A 21225-nucleotide genomic window follows, 5' to 3' on the forward strand; every position below is an offset into this window, starting at 1 on the left:
TACAATATGATTCCTTCCTCTTTACACCAAGTATGAAATATGAACATAATGGTGTAGAATACTGCAGAAAGGTAGATTTGAAACCATTTTGTGTACATGAAGTCGGGAAATACGAAGATGCATCTTATTATGTTCCAAAGAGACTGTTAGTGTTTTCTAGATTTATGGTATCAACTGAAGATCAAGCGGAAACAAGTACACCAAAGGAAAAGTCTCTAACACATGTCTAAGAGTACCCTCAAGAAGAACTTGAGGAAAAGATTAGATGGAGTCATGCCCCTTTTTTAGCACAAGAGGAGGTAGGATGGCACAGCGTGCCCGTGGCAGAGATCGTGGCAGAGGAGGCAAAGGTCAAGATGAGTGGAGGGTGAGGGCCACCAAAGCCTCATCTCCACCACCTACTCCAAGAATGCCCATCATCCATATAGGCTTAGGGTCCAATTCAAAGGCAGAACCAAATGTGATGGATAGTTTAACAAATGCAGCTTCAAAATGGGTAATAACTGAAAGCCTATTTGGAACATAAAAGAAAATCTTTCACGTGCTGAGGACAACTCTCAGAAAGAGGTGTCTGATTTCATTATGAATGAAAAGTTGAATGAGTTTGTAAAAACTTTAACTTCATTGTCTAAAAGTATAGTGTATGATTTAAATGTATGTGTTGCACCTAAGTTAGAAGAAGAGGTGAGGATGGAGCGTGTCCTTTACAAAGAAGATCTACCCTCAAGTTCATTGTACAGGCAGTCATTTGACCAAATGTGGATGTGATGTCTTGCAAAGGATGAAACCCACAAGATAGTGATCGAGGTGCATGCGGGCTTGTGTGGTGCCCACCAGTCGGGTCCCAAAATAAAATTGAAAATTAAAAGGCTTGGGTACTATTAGCCTTCAATAATCAAAGATTGTGTTGAAGTAGCATGACGGTGTCATCAATGCCAAGTACATAGGTAGTTTTGCATTGGCCAACAAATGTTTCTCATCCAACAATAGCTTCTTGGCCTTTTGAAAGTTGGAGAACTGATATTTTTGGGCCTATATACCCTCCTTCCTATAAAGGTTTTAGGTTTATTCTTGCTGCGATTGATTATTTCTCAAAGTGGGTTGAAGCTGTACCACTGAGAGAAGTTAAAACTAGTCAAATATTGAAATTTTTTAAGAACCATGTCGTATACAGATTTGGTGTTCCACGTTGCATCATATTCGATAATGGTCTTGCTTTTAAAAGTACAAGGCTTAATCAATTTGTTAACAATAATAGCTTTGATTGGAGGTATAGTATGATATACTATCCTTGAATTAATAGATTGGCTGAAGCATTCAACAAGACATTAGTTCAGTTGTTAAAGAAAACCTTAGATAAGGACACACATCAATGGCATGAAAAGTTGGTTGAGGCGTTGTGGGTCTATCAGACCACATAGAGAACTCCAATACATGCCTCTCCATTTGCTCTAGTCTATGGAGCGGAGGAGGTTCTCCTTTTGGAGGTGCAACTTCCATTTCATAGAATTGCAATAAATAATGAATTACAAGTGAACAAAATGCTAAACCGAGGTTGGAGGAACTTGATGTTTTAGATGAGAAGCGTTTGCATGCTCAACAGAACCTCGAGTTGTACCAAGCCCGCATGGCTCAAGCTCATGAAAAATTGGTCCGTCCCAGGACTTTCAAGGTTGGTGTCCTAGTCCTAGTTCTTTGCAGACTGATTTTCGCCCACTATAAAATAGGTGGCAAGTTCGAGCCTACTTGGAAAGGTCCCTTTGTGGTAGAAAAGGCCAATCAAGGTGGATCTTACCAGTTGATTGATTATAACGGTGAACGTCCTATGCTGCCTATCAATGAACATCATCTCAAAAAATATTATTATTGATTGTATGCAAATTTTAATTTCAATGAATGAATGTTTCTTTCGAATAGAAATGATCTTTTCATCAGGTTGCGGATTGGGTCCGGATTACCAAAATCTCGGTTCGAAATTCTGAAATTTTTATTTTTCTCAAAACGAAAAATCAAAATCGTTTTTCTCGAAATGGAAGTTCATATTTTTCATTCTCAAAAAGAAAGGTCATCTTTTGTTTCTCCAAATGAAAGACAATCAATGTCTTTCTCCAAAAGAAAGTCAAATGCAAATCTTAGTACCAAATACCAAGTGTACATTCCCTCAAATAGAAGTTTTCTTATTAATTTCCGAGTTTAGGTAGAATTCAAATCTTCCAGGGTCTCTCCTAGCTCATTCCTTTAGATCTTGTTTTATCCAAATTGAACATCAATAGTTCTATCCAAATTTAGACTTTTAGTGGTTATCAAAAGGCCCTTTAGTCTTCTCAAATGTTTAGGTTTATGTAGTCAAAATAGATGACCTTACACCAAATACCTTCAAGGTTTAAAGTGTAGCCAAGAAACTCTTAGCCTTAGCTATTTTGTTTTGTCTTACCCAAATTAGACAAACTCTATCTCTAATTGGTTGCCAAAATACCTTTTAGAACCTCTCTATAGGTGTTAAATGCCTTTTGACCTTTAGGAAATATCAAATGTTCCTAAGCCTTCTCTAGTGATAGTAAAATATCTTTGAGAACCCTTTAAGTGGTAGCCAAAATACACCTAAACTTCTAGGAGATAACAAAATATCCCTAAGATCCTTTTAGAGACACTAAATGTCTCTATTCCCTTTTGAAGTGATAGCCAAAATATCCTTGAAAATCTTGTAGGTGGTAGCCAAAATAACCCTCGCCTTTTAGGTGATAGAAAAACAACCTTAAGCTCTTTTACAAGTTATTAAATTTCTTCTATCCAAATCAAATTCTTTCTAAGGGTATCAAATATCTTTAGAAATCTTTTTTAGAAGTTGTCAAAATACTTCTGATTGATCCAAAATCTTTCTAGAGACACCCAACTTGTCTAGAAGCCTCTTAGAAGTTGTTAAGATACTTCTAATTAAGTTAAATCATTTCTAGAAATGCCAAATGTCTCTAGAATTCTTCTTAGAAGTTGCCAAAATACTTCTATCTCTATCAAATCCTCTCTAAAGATATCAAATGTCTTTAGAAACCTCTTTAGAAGTTGTCAAAATACTTCTAAATTCTCTTTCAAGAGTAATTTAAAACTCTTTCCTGAAGGTGATAGAAAGAAGTCTCCTTGACTGCTTAGATCTTGTCTAAATCTGAGTTTAGCTTTTTATATATCTCTTTCTCTTTCGAATCATACCCTATTTGATTTGGAATATTTCGTTTGATCATTATTTGGTCAACGCCAATGTGTGGCATACTTCCATTCATTCACCACACATATTGGGGGTCCTTTTGTTGACGCATATTTTCGTGTCGACTCGACCATGATTGAGCCAATTCGAGCTCGACTGGATTCGATCGTACTCGATCGATTCGATCGAATTTTGTCTAACTGAAATTAACCCAAATTAAACCTCGATTTAATTAAATTAAATTAAAATCAAATCAATTCAAATTGAACCCATCGAGCGTCGCCGAACCAAATTCAATGCCATTCGGTGCCGATTTAAGTCTAATTTTATAAAATTGGCTTGATCGGACACAATCACACCTAAATCGACTTAAATCGGTTCGGGTCGAGTCCAATTTGGGCTCAATTTCATCCCAAATTGGGCTATATTGAGTCCTAAAATCAAAATTTGAAACCTAGGGGTGAGATTTCATCTCAAATCCCGCCCAATTTCACATCAAATCCTTCAGAAAATCTACTCGAGGGGAAATTCTATCATTTTGCGCATTAAGGAGTTGGGATTGGTGCGTTTGGGCGGTTTCCTGCCTTGTGCGTGCTCCTCTCAGAGAGCGAAAGGGAAAGGGGGGAGTTATTCGGCTCCCTCGTGTTTGTCTGTCCTGAAGAAGAGCAAGAGAGAGCGAGAGGAAAAACTCCAAGCGGAACCATCGTCCGTGACCTTGTGTGCGGAACTCCCATTTGCGCTGAAGGCCTCCGTCCGACCCTTATTCATAGAACCCCCGTCCGGCCCCATCCAGGCTTTCTGCCAAGTCTCCCAGGAGGTCCTCCGCACCCCCCCCCCTAATCGCCTGAACTATTCGAAGCCACCACATGCAGGCGGAAACCGAGCGGAACCTATGCCGACCCCGTCCAAGCCTTTGGCTGAACCTCCCAAAAAGTTCCGCCTCCCTTAGTTGCTGAACTATCTGAAGCCACCGTCCTCTTTCAGAACCACCGCATCTCTTCTTTGCGGCAATTAGAGAAGGTGGAGGTTTTCTTCTCCTTCCTCCAATTCCGATGACCTCAAGGAAATAAGGAAGCTTTTGGAAGCTCCCAAATAGTAGTTTGGAGACTTGAGAGCGCCTTTGACAACAAAGGAGGAATACAGAACAACTTGGACAACACTTGGAGCTTGGATTGGAGCTTTGATAGCGACTTGGACAGCAATTTGGAGCGCTTGGACAGCCTGGGTGAGGTAAAATCCTAAAATCTTAGGAAAAGCCCTAAGGCCCCCCTAGCCAATTGATGTGTGGTTGATGTTCCAAAGACATAAGTCTTTTAGGAACTTAATTTTTTGCTTCCCCAACTCCTATGTTCGCTGTCCTATTCACAAAACAATGAAAATTTAGTGATTTTCATATGTTTGCTCTCTTATGAGAGCCAAAGAGGCGTGCCGATACGCGTAGGGTTGTCGGACTTATGTCCGTCAACCTCCAAATACATGTAAAAGCATTCATATTGTGTCCATACCATCGCCTACGACAAACCTAGGTTTTGTTATCATCACACTCAAATTTGATGGTTATGCATTTGAACAAATGGATCACACGCTTGTTTATGATTTAGGTTATGTCAAAATTATCTTAGAGAAAATTACGAGCCTTTTGCAAGTCTATCCCACTCTCCAAATTTATGAATTTTATAAATATGTCCAGTAAGTTTTAGATATTTATGATTTATGGTATTCTCTAAACCTTTAAAGGTTCATGAGCCATGTGTCACGCCATCTAAAATGTATTTGAGCACATTTATGAAATTTCTAAATTAAAGCATCTTGACAAAATTGATGGGATTTAGGAGATTTTGTGTACTAGAGAGCGATAGCCTCTATGGTTTGGTAAACATTATAATCTATTTGATTGATCGAAAGTCACACATATGACATCAAAGCATTATGAGATTTCTTGTATGTTTCAAAGGCATGCGTTGCAAATCCCATAGTGTACATAAACAATCTAGTCCATGATTTAAACATAGATTTTGAAATTGTAAAGTTCATAAATGTGCTCATTTAATTCCAAATGCTTGTAAAACTAATTTTTGGGGTATACGATGGACCTTCAAAGGTCCATGTGTCATATCTAATTCTTGTGTTTCTTTTTGAAATTATGGAAGTTCATTTATGCAACTTTCCTATTGATGTGGCCACATAAAATGACAAGCAAACTAGACATGTAAGACCCCTTAGTTTGTAGTCAAATCAAAGCGTTTGTCCACTCCCTAACCTCCTAATCACTATAAATGATTTAGGAAGCTCTCCAAAACTCTAGGAGATCAAATCTTCCCTATTTCCAACAAATCCAAAAAAATTGTAGGATAATAGGAAGCTCTCTTTCTTATGCCCATGTCCATCATGCAAGATAGTTGAAGCGTCCTCAAGGCTCCAATTATTGTATCGCATGAATCTTTAGTCTCCCTTTGGAGCTATCATCAATCGCTTAGTGTATAGTGTAGTGGATTTTTCTTAAAATAATTGACATGTTATCTCAGAAGCTTCCAACATAGAATCAAACTCTAGGTTTTCTATATCTCATTTGTTGAAACATGAAGTCAATAAATGATATTCTCTTTCATTGCTCTTAAAATTAACATAGTGGTTCTCAAATGACCTCTAAGGGGCCCAAAAGAGCACTAGCAAATCCTAGGTTTCCTTGAAGTTGTTTATTGAAGTACAAAAATCAATAAACAACCATCTTCTCTTTCATGCAACGGGCAAATGACTAAATTTTAATGCCAAGCCAGAATATCTGCTACATTCATGCAAGCAAACATAATGCATTTACAAATATTTTAAAGTACCCCCCTCACATGCACTATAATATATATACACATAGGTACACAAAAAGGGGTATGCAATGAAATACCCGCATGGGCCCTAGCGAGCATTTTATGGATACACATGTGACGTCTATGGATGCTGTGCGGGTCAATAAGCCCAAGTTCGAGCCCAATCCTCCTGTGCGGGTAGACAGGAGTCGACAAGGCTCGAATCCTTAAATAAATGTGGTCGTGAGGTCAACTGAGATATTTATTTTAATACATTTATATTGGACCCATAAGGCCTTCATCAAAGAAAATTTACCAATAAAGGCACAAAGCCTATGATGAACCTGATTCTCTGTCGGCAGCTCGACAATGTCGACAATATTCATTCCACAAATGAAAATGACTCCAAAAACCTCGATGATGGCCATGTTGAATGTTTATCTCAACAGGAGGAGTTAATTTCAAATACTCAAAATGCCACTCCAATATCTACAAAATTTAAATTTTCAAAATCATTTCAAAATCTCGATATTTAAAATTGAAATTATCCATCCTTTATTAAAGCAAAATCTATCCTCCCTCCACAACAGTTTGCCGTGGTGGACAAATTAAATTTTACTTCAGCTCATATAAAGCTAATGCCCAGTCAAAAATATCACTAGGATCTATTATCAAACAATCTCTTGCCAGTAAGGACGTGGTACATGTCCTCTGACCGGCGGTTTTGCCGCCAAATGCCACATGTAGGATAAATGGTTATGGCCCAGGGCCCTCTTAACCAAGTGGTTTTGCCGCCAAATGGCACCACGAAATACCGGTTATGACCAGAGTCTATACGTTCCTTAGTGAGATCAAATCCTTGAGATATGAATCAATAGGATATAATCGATAGGGCATAAAGCCCTCTGTTAGCTAAGGTGTATTCAAATTTGTCCCCTTAGACAAACATTCATCCCAGATCTATAAGGTCCCCTTGGACGAAGCAACCCATGGTTGCTGACAAGGATCATTCTGTCAGGTTGGGTTGACTACCTCCTCTGACTAAAGTAGACCAGGGACCACGAATCCACGATGTCCCAGGATGGCGGAACCATGTTATTTTGATTGGGACCATCATCCATTCCCCCACCATTCACTTTAAATGCAAGATGGTGAAATTTTCAATTTTAAATATAAATTGTTCAAAATTCTCCAATACCTATGCCCATGCTGCTACTATATGCCAGGTAACATGTATCTCTACGTATCTGATTGACGACTAGCCTTAATCGAAAGTTCTCTCTCATGGTTGGGAGGGGCAATTAACTATAGGGGCTTGCGCCTATAGGAAACCAAAACTTAGATCATAAAGTCCTAGCTAAATGAGGGTGAAATCTCTGGGTAGTGTCTTATCTACAAACTCATCTATAACAACAACAACAACATCAATCCTTTGTCCCACTACGTGGGGTTGGCTACATGAATCCTTTTTCGCCATTGTGTCCGGTTAAAAGTCAAATTCGCATTTAAATCTAATAAAAAAAATATCATTTCTACCTCTACCTTTCTTAACATAAGTCAAATCTAATACCTCAACTTTCCTAAACGTGTCATCTACAAACCCATATGCCTTCCAAAATTTATCCGAGAACATAATTTCGTTAAAACTCCCCCCATAAAGAAAATACCGCGGGCGGATGCCGGGGCCGAATTTTCGGAGCCCACAATCATGTAGCAACTTTCATAGAAGGAACTGGAACATTCCCAATTATCAAGAACAGGAATTCCGTCATGAAGTCAATCTAAAGACGAATAATCTGGATGAGCCCAAACATATGAATTCAATCAACCCTAGCAAATTTCAAAGAAGTAGTGGCTTTCAGTTAAGTAGGATAAGCCTGGTGCAGTGAGATGTGGGGATCCTGTAGCATTATTTATGGAACCTTGATCCAAAGAAGGAACTGAATCATTCCCAATTAGCAACTGTCAGAACTCAGTCATGGTGCCCATTTGAAGCCCAATAATTTAGTTGAATACAAAAACTCACTGCCTAACCTCAGCTTGTAGGGTTGGTAGTTTTATAAAGATTAATGTGAGTCAAAGACAAGGCCCAGAACATCCAATTGTAAACCTCAGGTACTTCAAAACAGAGGATTATTCATCCTTGAAATAGACTAACCTCAGATTGAATTCGAAGTCCATTTGAAGCTTGAATACAGAACTGCTGTAGTGTACTTAAGCTAAATACCAGTAATTCCAATATCATTAACCAACCAGAGATTGTTGGACCAAACGAAAGCTAAACAGCACCCGCTAAGCTACCAACAGCAGCAAACCGGAAAATCAAATCAGTTTTCAATCAATTTTTTGATGGAGTGCGAATCCCCTTCCGTTATTAGCATTGATATGATGATGAATTACATTTATTGGATCTTCAATATGTTGTCTAGTAAAGACGGAGTTATCTTTATGCAGTTAGTACTTAGCGTGGGTAACAATAGTAGTTCCTTTTTATTTCTTTGCTATCTTCTTGATAAACTTTAACTTTTTTACTGTCAAAGATTCTGTGAGGTTGGTAGTTTTATGAAGATTTATGTCAGTCAAAGACTCCTTGTTGTTGTTGAGTTTTATGACCCTTCTTAAACTATAAATGGTTTTATTGTTGGAGTTTTGCGTTAGGACATCTTAGTTGCAATGGTTATTTTGACACCATTGAGCCTTGTATGTCACCTGTTAGATCACTATTGATTTTTCCAACCAAGTTTAAGATTGACAGCATCCACCCTGGACCCTGTAGCTGGTAGCAACTTTAGAACCTTTTCAATTTAGATGTCAAGCTTGCACATTAATAAGTTAGAAGCATAACTTTCATGATAATCCGGTCAAATTTGTATTTGGATCCCAAGTTAAATTGAACGAACCAGTAACTTGTTGTTTGGAAGAAGCCACACACAACCTTTCAAAAGCTTACAAATGATTCATGATTGATATCCAAAAAATAGAAATTGATTTACTCAAATTTCTGATCTGCTATTTCTGACACATTGTTACAAGATTTTATCATTTGAAAATTTCTGACAATTTTCTCTTGTCTGTTTTCCTTTCTATAATGCAAAAACAAAATGTCTGCTTTTTCATTTTAGTTTCACATTTTTTTTGCTTATTTTTTTGAATAAGTTGTTACCCAATATTCAAAATATTTGTTTACCTTCGTCATCTATCTAATTTTTATTGCAGTAGTTGTCATTGTTGATAAACCAATAGTAGTTTGATTAACATTAGATTTCGAAAAACATCATTCATCAATGTTATTCTCTATGCTTCATTTGTATTAATACATTATTCCGTTTTTTCCAGGGTTACTCATCTTTAGCTATTGCGTTGGCTCTACCTGATTCTGGCAGTTTGGTTGCATGTGAAAGAGATGCAAACTGCCTTGAAATTGCTAAGAAGTATTATGTGCGTGCAGGTGTTTCCCACAAGGTGAGCATTTACATTCATAAGATGCCTAGTTCTTCAATTTTCAAACTATAGGATTAAATCTATTTACATGATGGTGTTTCTGTTACAGTGATAACGTTTGATCATAGTTTCTATATCCTGAGCAAAAAAGTTACTGGTAGCGGAGATGAATACAAATGAGTCTAGGAAATATGGTGAAACTTATGATATCCCTGTTAGATTTCATGTGAAGAAGGCAATAATGACATACTAATAGCATGCAAAATGTTCTTCAACAAAAACTCATATGATGGCATTTCCGAGTACAACATCCCAACGCCAAAACCTAGTGCTGTAACAGGTATGTTCTCGGGAAATTTAACAATTAATTAATGGCCTAGTGCCAGATCACGGAGCGCCCCAGTGTTAATCAACACCACAGTGCACAGAAAAGTTACAAAACCAAATCGCCACAGTGCTGCGGCTTATCGATTGGAGCAGTACCCATCTTTTATAGGGTCATTGAGGAGAGTTTTAACGAGTAGGTTTCGAGGCAAATTTTCAGAAGGACATTACCCAAAGATTTTGCCTTCATTTTGCAAGAACTTTATGATCTGAGTTCATGTTTCCTATAAGACGCAAGCCCCTATAGTTAATTGCCCCTCTCGACAACAAGAGAGAACTTTCGATTAAGGCTAGTCATCAAATAGTTACGTAATATCCAACATATAGTATCAACAAAATTTGATATTTGAAATTGAAATTTATAACTGTGCACTTAAAGTGGATGGTGAGGAAATGATGATGAACCCGATCAAGATCCCATCGGTCCATCATCCTTGGTCATTATGACCCTTAGTCTACTTAGTCAGAGGAGGTAGTCGACCCAACTTGACCGAAGGATCATTGTCTGCAGTCATGGGTTGCTTCATATAAGAGTACCTTATAGAATTGGGGTGAATATTTGTCTATGGGGATAGATTTGAGCCTACCTTAGCTAAAAGAAGGCTTTGTGCCATATCGGTCATATCTTATTGATTCATTTATCAATAATTTAAAGTGATTAGGGAACATATGGGCTATGACTATGACCGTAATTTAGTGGTGGCATTTAACAGCAAAATCACTCGGTTAGAGGTCCCAATCATAATCGTTTACCTATGGTGCAATTTATTTGCAAAACAATACGTGCCACGGGTCTGATTTCTGTGTGGATTGGGAAGAGCAGACGATCGGGAAGAGTTTGTGAGGTGCGGCTTTGCTATTGAACTGGATCGAGCGAAGGGTTGACGGTTGGTTGGGCTTGGTAGAGGAGGAAGATAGGTTTATCGGTATTTGGGTAAGGAACGGGTGGTTGAAAGAACAGATTGACAGCTACGACTGTGAGGAATGGAGGTTGATGGGTTTTGGCTCGGATCAAGAAGCAAGGCGTCAACCCTTGCTCAATAATTTAATGTTAAGTTATTTTCATTAAATTTCACTTTTAATTCTGAACACTTTGACATATAGAAGTATATTTAGATATCATATTATTATTTAAATAGAAAATGAATAATATTAATATAATAGTATCTTAACTACCTTACTTAGTTGATTTCTGATAACTAATAAGTCTTTTTGATTTACTGATAATTAATAAGTAATTTTGTTTCGTTATTTTATTCAATTCACTGTAGCCATCTACTTATATAGGCATGCAATGGTTTGATTGCAGAAATCTGTAATCAATGGTTGTGATTATCTTAGGCAATGTTAGTGGAATTTCCACTAGTTCTATTTAGTTAGGTGGCATTAAAATACAGCATATCATTTCACTTAATTCCCAATTCCTCTCCCATTTCACGACAGTTGCTCGAAATTTTAAAGCAAGCAGCGAATTGAAGGGGAGTAGCTGGAAGGGTCTGTTGGCTGTGGGATAGCAAGGGACTAAAGGAGGCGGGCTGTTGTGTGTGTAACCTATAGGTTGAAGTGCTAATTGGCTCAGTTAATGAAATATAGATTGTGTAGGATTTCAAAAGCTGAAAGAAACAGTAGTTATCTTCTCAGATTTATGTTCTGACATGGTATTTTGTTGAAGAGAAATGGTATTTTGTTCCATAGTGTGTGCAAAATTTGGTTGTGGAAAATCAGTAGACAGAAGAGTTAACAATAGCTGGTAGGTGAAATTAAAGTTGTTTTGAATGTTGATGTATTAGCTGAATTCACTATTTTGGAATTCAAAAGGATTCCTAAACTTTATAGTTTTTGAAATCAGGTTAGAATCCAGCTGCTGTTGTTGAATTCAATAGGGAAAGAAAGATGGAATAGGAAAATGGTAAGTAAAGATGGTAGAGATAGAAATTTTGAAAGTTAGAAAAAGTTACAATTCAATTAGAAGGAACATAATATAGGTAAATTGGTAAGATCTTCATATTGTTTGTTATTTATTTATTAGGATGTGTAAATGAAGAAATATATGTTTTATGTGGTGTACAAATGAAGAAGAAAATACTAGACAAACAAATTCCTAATGAGGTTAGATACCCAAACGATGTTATAGGAATTAGTAGATGTTCTATTATTACACTTCATATTTATTATTTTTATGATCATATTTATTTCAATTATCTCATTATATTGCTGCATGAATATATATAAATATGTCATGAGGGCTAAAGAGAGATTGTTATTAGGAAGGTGAACTAAGTCATATATGGGGGATATGTCCGCACAAGTAAAGACGAAAGATCTGATGAGATAAGCCTACACTCTCAATTATAGAAATTTAGAATTTGGACCAAACCTTAAATGAGAGACCAACTTCAATTCTAAATGTTGGGAAGTTCGACCCAACCTTGAATTGGAAAGCTGATAGTGTGCAAAAGCTTATAGCCATCATATGATTTGTTTAAAATTATTGAACAATGGAAAAATGGAAAGTACTGCTATACACTTCTTATGATCAGTGATCCGTGTGACATTTCAATGTGTGTTATAACCATATTAGTAATTTTAAGTATTTATTCGTTGTTAACAATGTTACTATTATTTATTATATATTGTTTGTGTATTTCATTGAGTCTTAGCTCATTTATAGTGATTGTATTGCAGGAAAAGGGAAGGAGTCTGTAAGACAGTAAGATGGGGTGGCTATCTTTTTTGTGGTGTACATACTTTTTGGGTGTGTATAGATTATCAAGTGTAAGTTATACAAAAACTTTTGGGTATGTAAGTAATTTTTGAAGGTTTTTGTAAAGCTCTATTATAAATCTAAGTCGTGTATTTTATTTGAGGTATATTATATATATGCTTCCTATTATGAAAATCTTGATGTATTAAGATAAGTTGTGTTAGGATAGTCTGAATAAACTACTTTTTACTTTTCAAATTCAGTGTTTCAAAATGGGAGTAAATAAGGTCTGCTCAGATTCTACTTCTCTGTTACACTCTTGGTTGACTATAGGAGGTTAAAATAGGGTGTGAAAAAAAATTGGTATCAGAGTCTAAATAAGAATCAAATGGAAGAATATTTGGATTTAGACAAGAAAGTAGGATGAGATATAATGAATTTGATGGGTACAGTGCTATAGGTTAAATTAAAGTTAAATAGAATTATGCATGCATGCATTCATTTAAGATAATAAACATACTTGCATACAAGGCCTATTTAATGCTTTAAAATGATCATGTTATTACCACGAGTATATATTATATGAATTTTCAATATGCATACAGATAATTATGTCTGAAGAGTAACCGAAAAAAAATGACTAGTCAGTCTTCCAGACTAGATACAAAAACACGAATGCATGAGGGAAATAAGTCTAAGGAACTTTAAGATATTGTGCAATTGATTTCACAAGTGGTAGATAAATGACATCTATGGAGAAATCTTCTACAAGGAGTGGACCTTGATTTGAAAGTGACAGTGAAGTGGATCGATATTTAAAATTATTTTAGGCTTTTAAACTACCAGCATTCAAAGGTGCAAGTGATCCAATCGTAGCTGAAGATTGGTTGTTAAAGATAGGGAAAATCCTAGATTGTATGATTTGTCCTGAAAATAAAAAAGTACCCTTAGCCACATTTGTTCTAGAAGGAGAGGCAAAAAGGTGGTGGCGAGCACAACATAGAGAAAAATTTGGACAGATGCCTATCACTAGCATACAGTGGGATGATTTTGTAAAGGTTTTTTAGCATACAGTGGGATGATTTTGTAAAGGTTTTCAGAGATTGATTCATTTCTCCTTCAACCAGATTAGCTCTACAAGAAAATTCTTCAATCTGATTCAGGGCTCCAAGACGATTATGTAATATAAAGATGAGTTCACTTCTTTGTCCTTCTATGCACCTCATTATGTCATCTCCTAGGAGGAGAAGTGCCACATATTATTGAAAGGACTCAGAGATCAATGATGACTAGCATTGGCACCTTTTGATATCAGTGACTTGTCAGTTTCGTGGAGAGATCCAGGAGGATTGAAAATGAACTGAATTTCTTTAAGCACAGTTTGGAGCAAACACAATTAGGTAAAAGGAAGATATTTGAAAAAGATGATCGATTTTAAAGTAACAAGCCAAAGTTTGATGATAAACAGAAGCAGAGTCAGCTTGAAAAACCTTTATGTGAGTAATATGAGAAACGACATTTCAGTCAGTGTTTGGTGGGGTCTGGAAAATGTTTCAAATGTGGTGAGTTGGGAGATCGCAATGTGGATTACCCTCAATAGAGAAGAACCAATATCAGGCCACAAGGATATTAGGGGTATTAGGAGCATGCATAACATAAAAGATATTTGGAAGACAATTACATAGGAAAAACTCAGTTTCAAGGAAGACCAGTAGTGCAAAAAAAAAAAAAACACCCATTCAGTTAAAAGGAGAAGCATCAGATGTTAAAATTAATCAATCTGTTAAAGCTAGACTGTATGCCATTACACCCCAAGATAAACTGACGCTAAAAAATAAATATCCATTATCTCAAATAGTTGACTTATTTGATCAGTTAGCAGGTGCCACAATATTTTATAGAATTGATTTAAGATCAAGATATCATCAAATAAGGATTAAAGAATCATATGTCAGTAAGACAGCTTTTTGGGACCAGGTATGATCATTTTGAATTTAGAGTCATGCCGTTTGGGTTAATAAATGCTCCTACTATCTTTATGGATATGATGAATCAAATTTTCAAGGAATATATAGATAAGTATGTAATTATTTTCATTGATGTCATTCTGATATACTCGAAGACTGATGATGATAATGTTGAACATTTAAGCATAGTTTTGGAGACATCGAGGAAAAACCAGTTGTACGTAAAATATTCAAAATATGAATTTTGGCTAAGAAATATTTTCTTTTTGGGGCATATTATCAGTGGTGAAGGAATTTCAGTAGACCCATAAAAAGTGAAAACAATTATGGAATGACCTACACAAAAGAATGTTACAGAGGTTCACAGTTTTTTCGGACTAGCAAAATATTTCAGAAGATTTATTAAAGGAATTTCACAAATTGCTATGCCTTTGTCTAAGCTAATGAGAAATGAGGTTAAGTTTGAGTGGACTGTTGAATGTGAGAAGAGCTTTCAGGCATTAAAGATGTATCTAACCATAGTACCAGTATGAACAGAAGGATTTTAGATTTACAGTGATGCATATTTGAAAGGTTTGGGATTTATTCTAATGCTTAATTGAAAGGTGATTACATATGCATCGAGATAATTGAAAGCAACAACAACAACCACAACAACATCAAGCCTTTATCCCACTACGTGGGGTCGGCTACATGAATCTTTTTTCTCCATTGTGTCCTATTAAAAGTCAAATTCTCGTTTAAATCTAATAAAGAAAGGTCATTCCTAATATTTTCTAACCAAGTCTTTTTAGGTCTACCCCTACCTTTCTTAACACAAGTCAAATCTAATACCTCTACTCTCCTAACCGGGTCATCGGAAGGCCGCCTTTTTATGTGACCAAACCATCTAAGGCGACTCTCTCTAATCTTATCTTCTACTGGAGCTACTCCAACCTTTTCACGTATATGCTCATTTCAAATCTTATCTCTAAGGGTAAAGCCACTCATCCACCTGAGCATTCTCATCTCTGCCACACTCAACATAGTGCTATGCTTCTCTTTTAATGGCCAACATTCGACACCACAATCTTATATAATTTTTCCTTGAGTTTGAGGGATACTTTTCTATCACATAACAAGCCTGATGCATTCATCCACTTCAACCATCCAACTTGAATTCTGCTGATTATATCCCTATCTATTTCACCATCACTTTGAACAATAGATCCAAGATATCTAAAACGTTTACTCTTATTAATGACTTGATCGCCTAAAGTCACAATCCCCTCACTAGGTTTATTACTACTAAAATTATACTCCATATATTCCGTTTTAGATCTACTCAAGCGAAAACCTTTAGACTCTAAGGTTGACCTCCATAATTCAAGTTTACCTTCAACTCCCTCTTTAGTCTTATCAACAAGAAGAATATCATCAGCAAAAAGCATACTCCAAGGTACATCCTCTTGCAAATGTCTAGTGAGAACATCCATGACTAAAGCAAAAAGATATGGGCTTAAGGCTGATCCTTGATGTAACCCAACCGAAATAGGGAAATACTTGGTCAAACCATCTTGTGTTTGAACATAAGTAATAGCTTCTGCATACATATCTTTAATGATTTGAATATAAGCATTATTGACTCCTTTCTTTTCAAGAACTCTCCATAGCACTTATCTCGGAACTTTATCATATGCTTTTTCTAAATCAATAAATATCATATGTGGATCCTCCTTATTTTCTCTATATTTCTCCATCAAACCTCTTAATAAATGTATGGCTTCCATAGTCGACCTACCCGGCATGAATCCAAATTGATTTTGAGAAACTGAAACCCCATGAAAGAAATTATCTCACTCATTATTTAGAGCTGGCTGCAGTGGTATTTGCTTTGATGATTTGAAGGCATTACCTGTATGGGATAAGCTGTGAAATTTTCACTGATCATCAGAGCCTAAAATACATATTTTCACTGAAAGAACTCAACTTGCGACAAATAAGATGACTGGAAACCATCAAAGATAATGATTTGTATATTCAGTATTGTCCAGGAAAAGTCAATATTGTGGCTGATGCTTTGAGTGGCAAGTCTACAGGAATGATGAACTGGATGATTATTCAAGAGGTTTAGTTGATCAAGCAAATAGAAAATCTGCAATTGGATATTCGAGATTTAAAAAAGTGGAATATTTGCATCATTTGACATTAAAGCTCACTTTAACATATTGTATCAAAGAAGCTCAAAAGCTTAGTAATGAATCTTCAAAATTGATGGAGCAGGTCTAGTCAGGGAAAAGACCTTATATTTCTGTTGATGTTGATTAAATCATTATACATAAAAGATAGTTGTGGGTACCTAGTGATCCAGATTTAAGAAGGAAAATTTTATAAGAAGCTTATAATGCTGGATACACAATTAATCTAAGTAGTACCAAGATGTATAAAGACTTGAAAGTAATATTTTGGTGGACGGGTCTGATGAAAGATGTTGCTGAATATGTAACTAAATGTGAAGCATGTCAACTTATGAAAATTGAACATTAACGACCTAGTGGATTACTACAATCACTATCTATTCCGAAGTCGAAGTGGGAAGAAATTGCAATGAATTTTATTATGAGATTTCCCCGATCTATATAGGGTCAGGATAGCATTTGGGAGATTGTTGTTAGACTAACAAAATCATCTCACTTTTTGTCTATTAAGCAAACTAATTCAGCAGACAAATTAGCACGCCTGTATGTGAAAGAGATTGTCAGATTGCACGGTATTTCAAAAGTTATTATCTTAGATAGAGATGATAGATTTACTTATAGGTTGTGGAGATGCATTTATGAAAGCTTTGCCAAACCTTTATTTTAGTACAGCTTTTCATCCTCAGACTGACAGTCAATCTGAAAGAACTATTCAAGTACTGGAAGACTTGTTGAGGTTATGTTTTTTAGATTTTAGAGCAAGCTGGGAGAATCACAAACCATTGATAGAATTTGCCTATAACAATATTTACCAATCCAGTATACAAATGACACAATATGAAATACTTTATGGTAGAAAATGCAGAACTCTTTTAACGTGGGTAGAGGTAGGAGAAAGACTGCTAATAGGTCTAGAGTTAGTTGATGAATCAACAGAGAAAATCAGATTAATCAGAGACAGGTTAAGAGCTGCTCAAGGTTGCCAACAAAAGTTTAATGACTACAAACATAGAGCTGTTGAGTTTGTAGTGGGCAACTTTGTATTCTTGAAGGTTAAGCCTGTGAAAGGTATAGCTAGATTTGGATGGGGAGGTAAATCGAATCATAGATATATAGAACCTTTTGAAAATACTGAAAGAATTAAAAAAGTTGTTTATAGACTTGCTCTTCCAGCAGACATGTAAGATATACATAATATTTTTCATGTGTCACTGCTAAGAAAATCAGTCACAGATGACTATCAAAGGGTTTCACTTGATGAAATTGAGCTATAGAAGAATTTAACTTACATTGAGAAACCAGAAAGAATACTAAATTTTGATACAAAACAGCTCAGAAATTGTCAAATTCATTATATTAAAGTGAAATGAAAATACAGATCAGAAAAGAAGGTAACGTGGGAAAGGGAGGAAGATATTAGATTGAGATTCCCTCAATTGTTTGAGGACCGCTAAGACTTAGAAATTCGATTATGAAATTTTAATGAGGGGTGATTTGTAATACCCTCAAAATATTTAAAATAATGTAAGTGTCAACTTCCTTTAAATGTTATGTTATTTTCATTAAATTTTACTTTTAATTTCGGGCACTTTGACAAATAAAGGTATATTTAAATTTCATATTAGTATTTAAATATAAAATGAATAATATTGATATAATAGTATCTTAACTACTTTATTTAATTGATTTCTGATAACTAATAAGTTTTTTTGATTTACTGATAACTAATAAGTCATTTTGTTTAACTATTTTATTCAATTCACTGTAGCCATCCACTTATATAGGCATGCAATGGTTTGATAGAAGAAATATGTAATCAATGACTGAGATAATCCTAGGCAATATTAGTGGAATTTCCACTAGTGCTGTTTATTTAGGTGGCATTAAAATACAGCATATCATTTCACTTAATTCCCAATTCCACTCCCGTTTCAACTAGAAATTTTAAAGAAGTTAGCGAATTGAAGGGGTGACGCTGGAAGGGGCTATTGGCGGTGGGATGGCAAGGGACTAAAGGAGGCGGGCTGTTGTGTGTGTAATTTATAGGTTGAAGTGTTACTTGGCTTAGGTAATGAAATATAGATTGTGTAAGATTTCGAAAGCTGAAACAGTAGTTATCTTCTCAGATTTATGTTTTGACATGGTGTTTTGTTGAAGAGTAATGGTATTTTGTTCCATAGTGTGTGCAGAATTTGGTTGTGGAAAATCAGTAGGGAGAAGAGTTAACAATAGCTAGTAGGTGAACTAAAGCTGTTATGAATGTTGATGTATTAGCTGAATTCACTATTTTGGAGTTCAAAAGGATTTCTAAACTTTATAGTTTCTGAAATGAGGTTAAAATCCAGCTGTTGTTGCTGAATTCAATAAGTAAAGAAGGATGAAATAGGAAAATGGTAAGGAAAGGTGGTAGAGATAGAAATTTTGAAAGATAGAAAAAAGTTACGATTGAATGAGGAGGAGCTTAATAGAGGTAAATTGGTAAGATCTTCATATTGTTTGTTTCTTTATTTATTAGCATGTGTAAATGAAGAAATGTATGTTTTAGGTGGTATACAACAGAAGAAGAAAACAGGACCTAGACGAACAAATATCTAGCAAGGTGGGATACCCAAACAAAGTTATAGGAATTAGTAGATGTTTTATTATTGCACTTCATATTTATTTTGTTTATGATAGTATTTATTTTAGTTACTCTAGTCTATTCTTGTATCAATATATATAAACATGTCATGAGGGCTAAAAAGGGATTGATATTTGGAAGATGAAATAACTCATATATGAGGGGTAGACCCGTACAAGTAAAGACAAATGACCTGACGAGATACACCTACACTCTCAATTCTAGAAGTTGGGAATTTGGACTCAACCTTGAATGAGAGAATAGCTTTAATTCTAAAAGTTGGAAAGCTGGACCCAACCTTGAATTGAAAAGATGATAGAGTGCAAATGCTTATAACGATCATATATCTTTTTTAAAATTGTTGAACAGTGGCAAAAGAAAAACTACTGCTATGCACTTCTTATAGTCAGTTGACCCGTTTTACATTTTAATGTTTTCTAACCATGTTAGTTGTTTTAAGCATTTCTTCATTATGAACAATATTACTATTTTTTTCATACATTTCTTGTGTATTTCATTGAGTCTTAGCTCATTTGTATTGGTTGTGTTACAGAAAAGGGGAAGGAGACTATAGGGTAGTAAGAGGGGGTGACTATCTTTCTCGTGGTGTGCATAAAGTTCAAGTGTAAGCTGTATAAAGACTTTTGTGTATGTAAGTAAAATTTAAAGGTTTTAGTAAAATTCTGTTATAAATGATGTCGTGTATTTTATTTGAGGTATATTAAATATATATGCTTCCTATTATGAAAATTTTGATGTGTTATGATTAGTTGTGTTAGGATAGACTGAATAAACTACTTTTTACTTATCAAATTCAGCGTTTTAGAATGGGGGTGAGTAAGAAGAAAGTCTTTTCAGATTCTACTTTTCTATTACACTCTAGGTTGATTGTAAGAGGTTAAAATGGGGTGTGACAGCTGGGAAGGGATTTCGGACAGGATCAGTTTGGTTGAGAGGAAGGTGTCGATTGACCAAGTTGCATCTCTTTGTTTGGAGTTCGGATGGAGGATTGAAGGTTGGTTTGATCGGGATTGGAAAGATCGGATGGAACCTGGAGTTTAGCTCATGTGGAATTGGACAGAGTATTCGACATTTGTGAGCTGTGGAAGAAGAAACCAACGTGTTGTTTTCGTTCCTTTTTTTAATGAGTGCAAATAATGAGAGGATTGTGAGATTTGAGCAGAAATCTTGCAAAGAACGACGTCGACGTCAGTGCCGAACATAGCAGGTACCGTTTACATTTTTTATTATTATTTTGGAATAATAATAATAATATTCTTAATATTATTATTACAGATAATAAAAATAATTTTTTTGCCTCGATTTGCACGTGCTGTTGCCTCGAGTTCCACACCAATTTTCCTGCACGAGGTCCATTAAGCAAGACTACAGTCATTTTTAGATGACTCATGTGTTCTAAATGAAACAACGAAGTCTATTTTGCGATCAAACGCAGTTTGAGTAGTGTTGGGTATCTTTTTTCGGTGTCGGTCACCGATTTTGACCACTTTCACCCGATTTTACTGTGAGGGGCTTGTTCTTAGATAAATTTGATGCTTCCATTGCAACGATGTTGCCCGTTCGGCAATTAGAGGTCGTTTGACCACTTAAATTCGACACATCTGCCCACTATTGATCTAGTTGCCAAATTCACTTCATTTCGTGTGTTTTAGTGTATTGGTCAACAAATGCCAACTTTTCCTGCGTCGCAGTGCCAACTTTCCGAGCGCCTTGATGCAAGTGGTAGTTTTTTACTTAATAAGAGTACTTTTCTTTCCGAATTGAGAGGGCTTGTCATTTATTTTGTGAAAGAACAGTGAGTGAGAGTGTGTGAAGAGTTCATGCTTAAGGGAAATTGATCCAGAGTATAATTAGTATTTCTATTTGAGAGTAAAAGTGTGTCCGGGTGACATCCGATACACCTTTACTTTT

The 21225-nt window shown here is 35.7% G+C and overlaps 1 protein-coding gene across 5 annotated transcripts in view; it reads left to right on the plus strand.

The window, feature by feature from the left end:
• Positions 1-21225, plus strand: part of LOC110092570 (probable caffeoyl-CoA O-methyltransferase 1) — a 120571-nt gene that overhangs the window by 55165 nt on the left and 44181 nt on the right. For all 5 annotated transcript variants that reach the window (XR_002302598.2, XM_020817177.2, XM_028696823.1 and 2 more), the window contains one exon: positions 9337-9462. Coding sequence is in view for 4 of the 5 variants with exons in the window: in XM_020817177.2 (XP_020672836.1) it covers positions 9337-9462 (126 nt within the window). In the remaining variant the exon portion in view is untranslated. The remainder of the gene's footprint in view (positions 1-9336; positions 9463-21225) is intronic.

The sequence above is a fragment of the Dendrobium catenatum genome, unplaced genomic scaffold, assembly GCF_001605985.2.
Source record: "Dendrobium catenatum unplaced genomic scaffold, ASM160598v2 fragScaff_scaffold_847, whole genome shotgun sequence".
NCBI classification, from domain to species: domain Eukaryota; kingdom Viridiplantae; phylum Streptophyta; class Magnoliopsida; order Asparagales; family Orchidaceae; genus Dendrobium; species Dendrobium catenatum.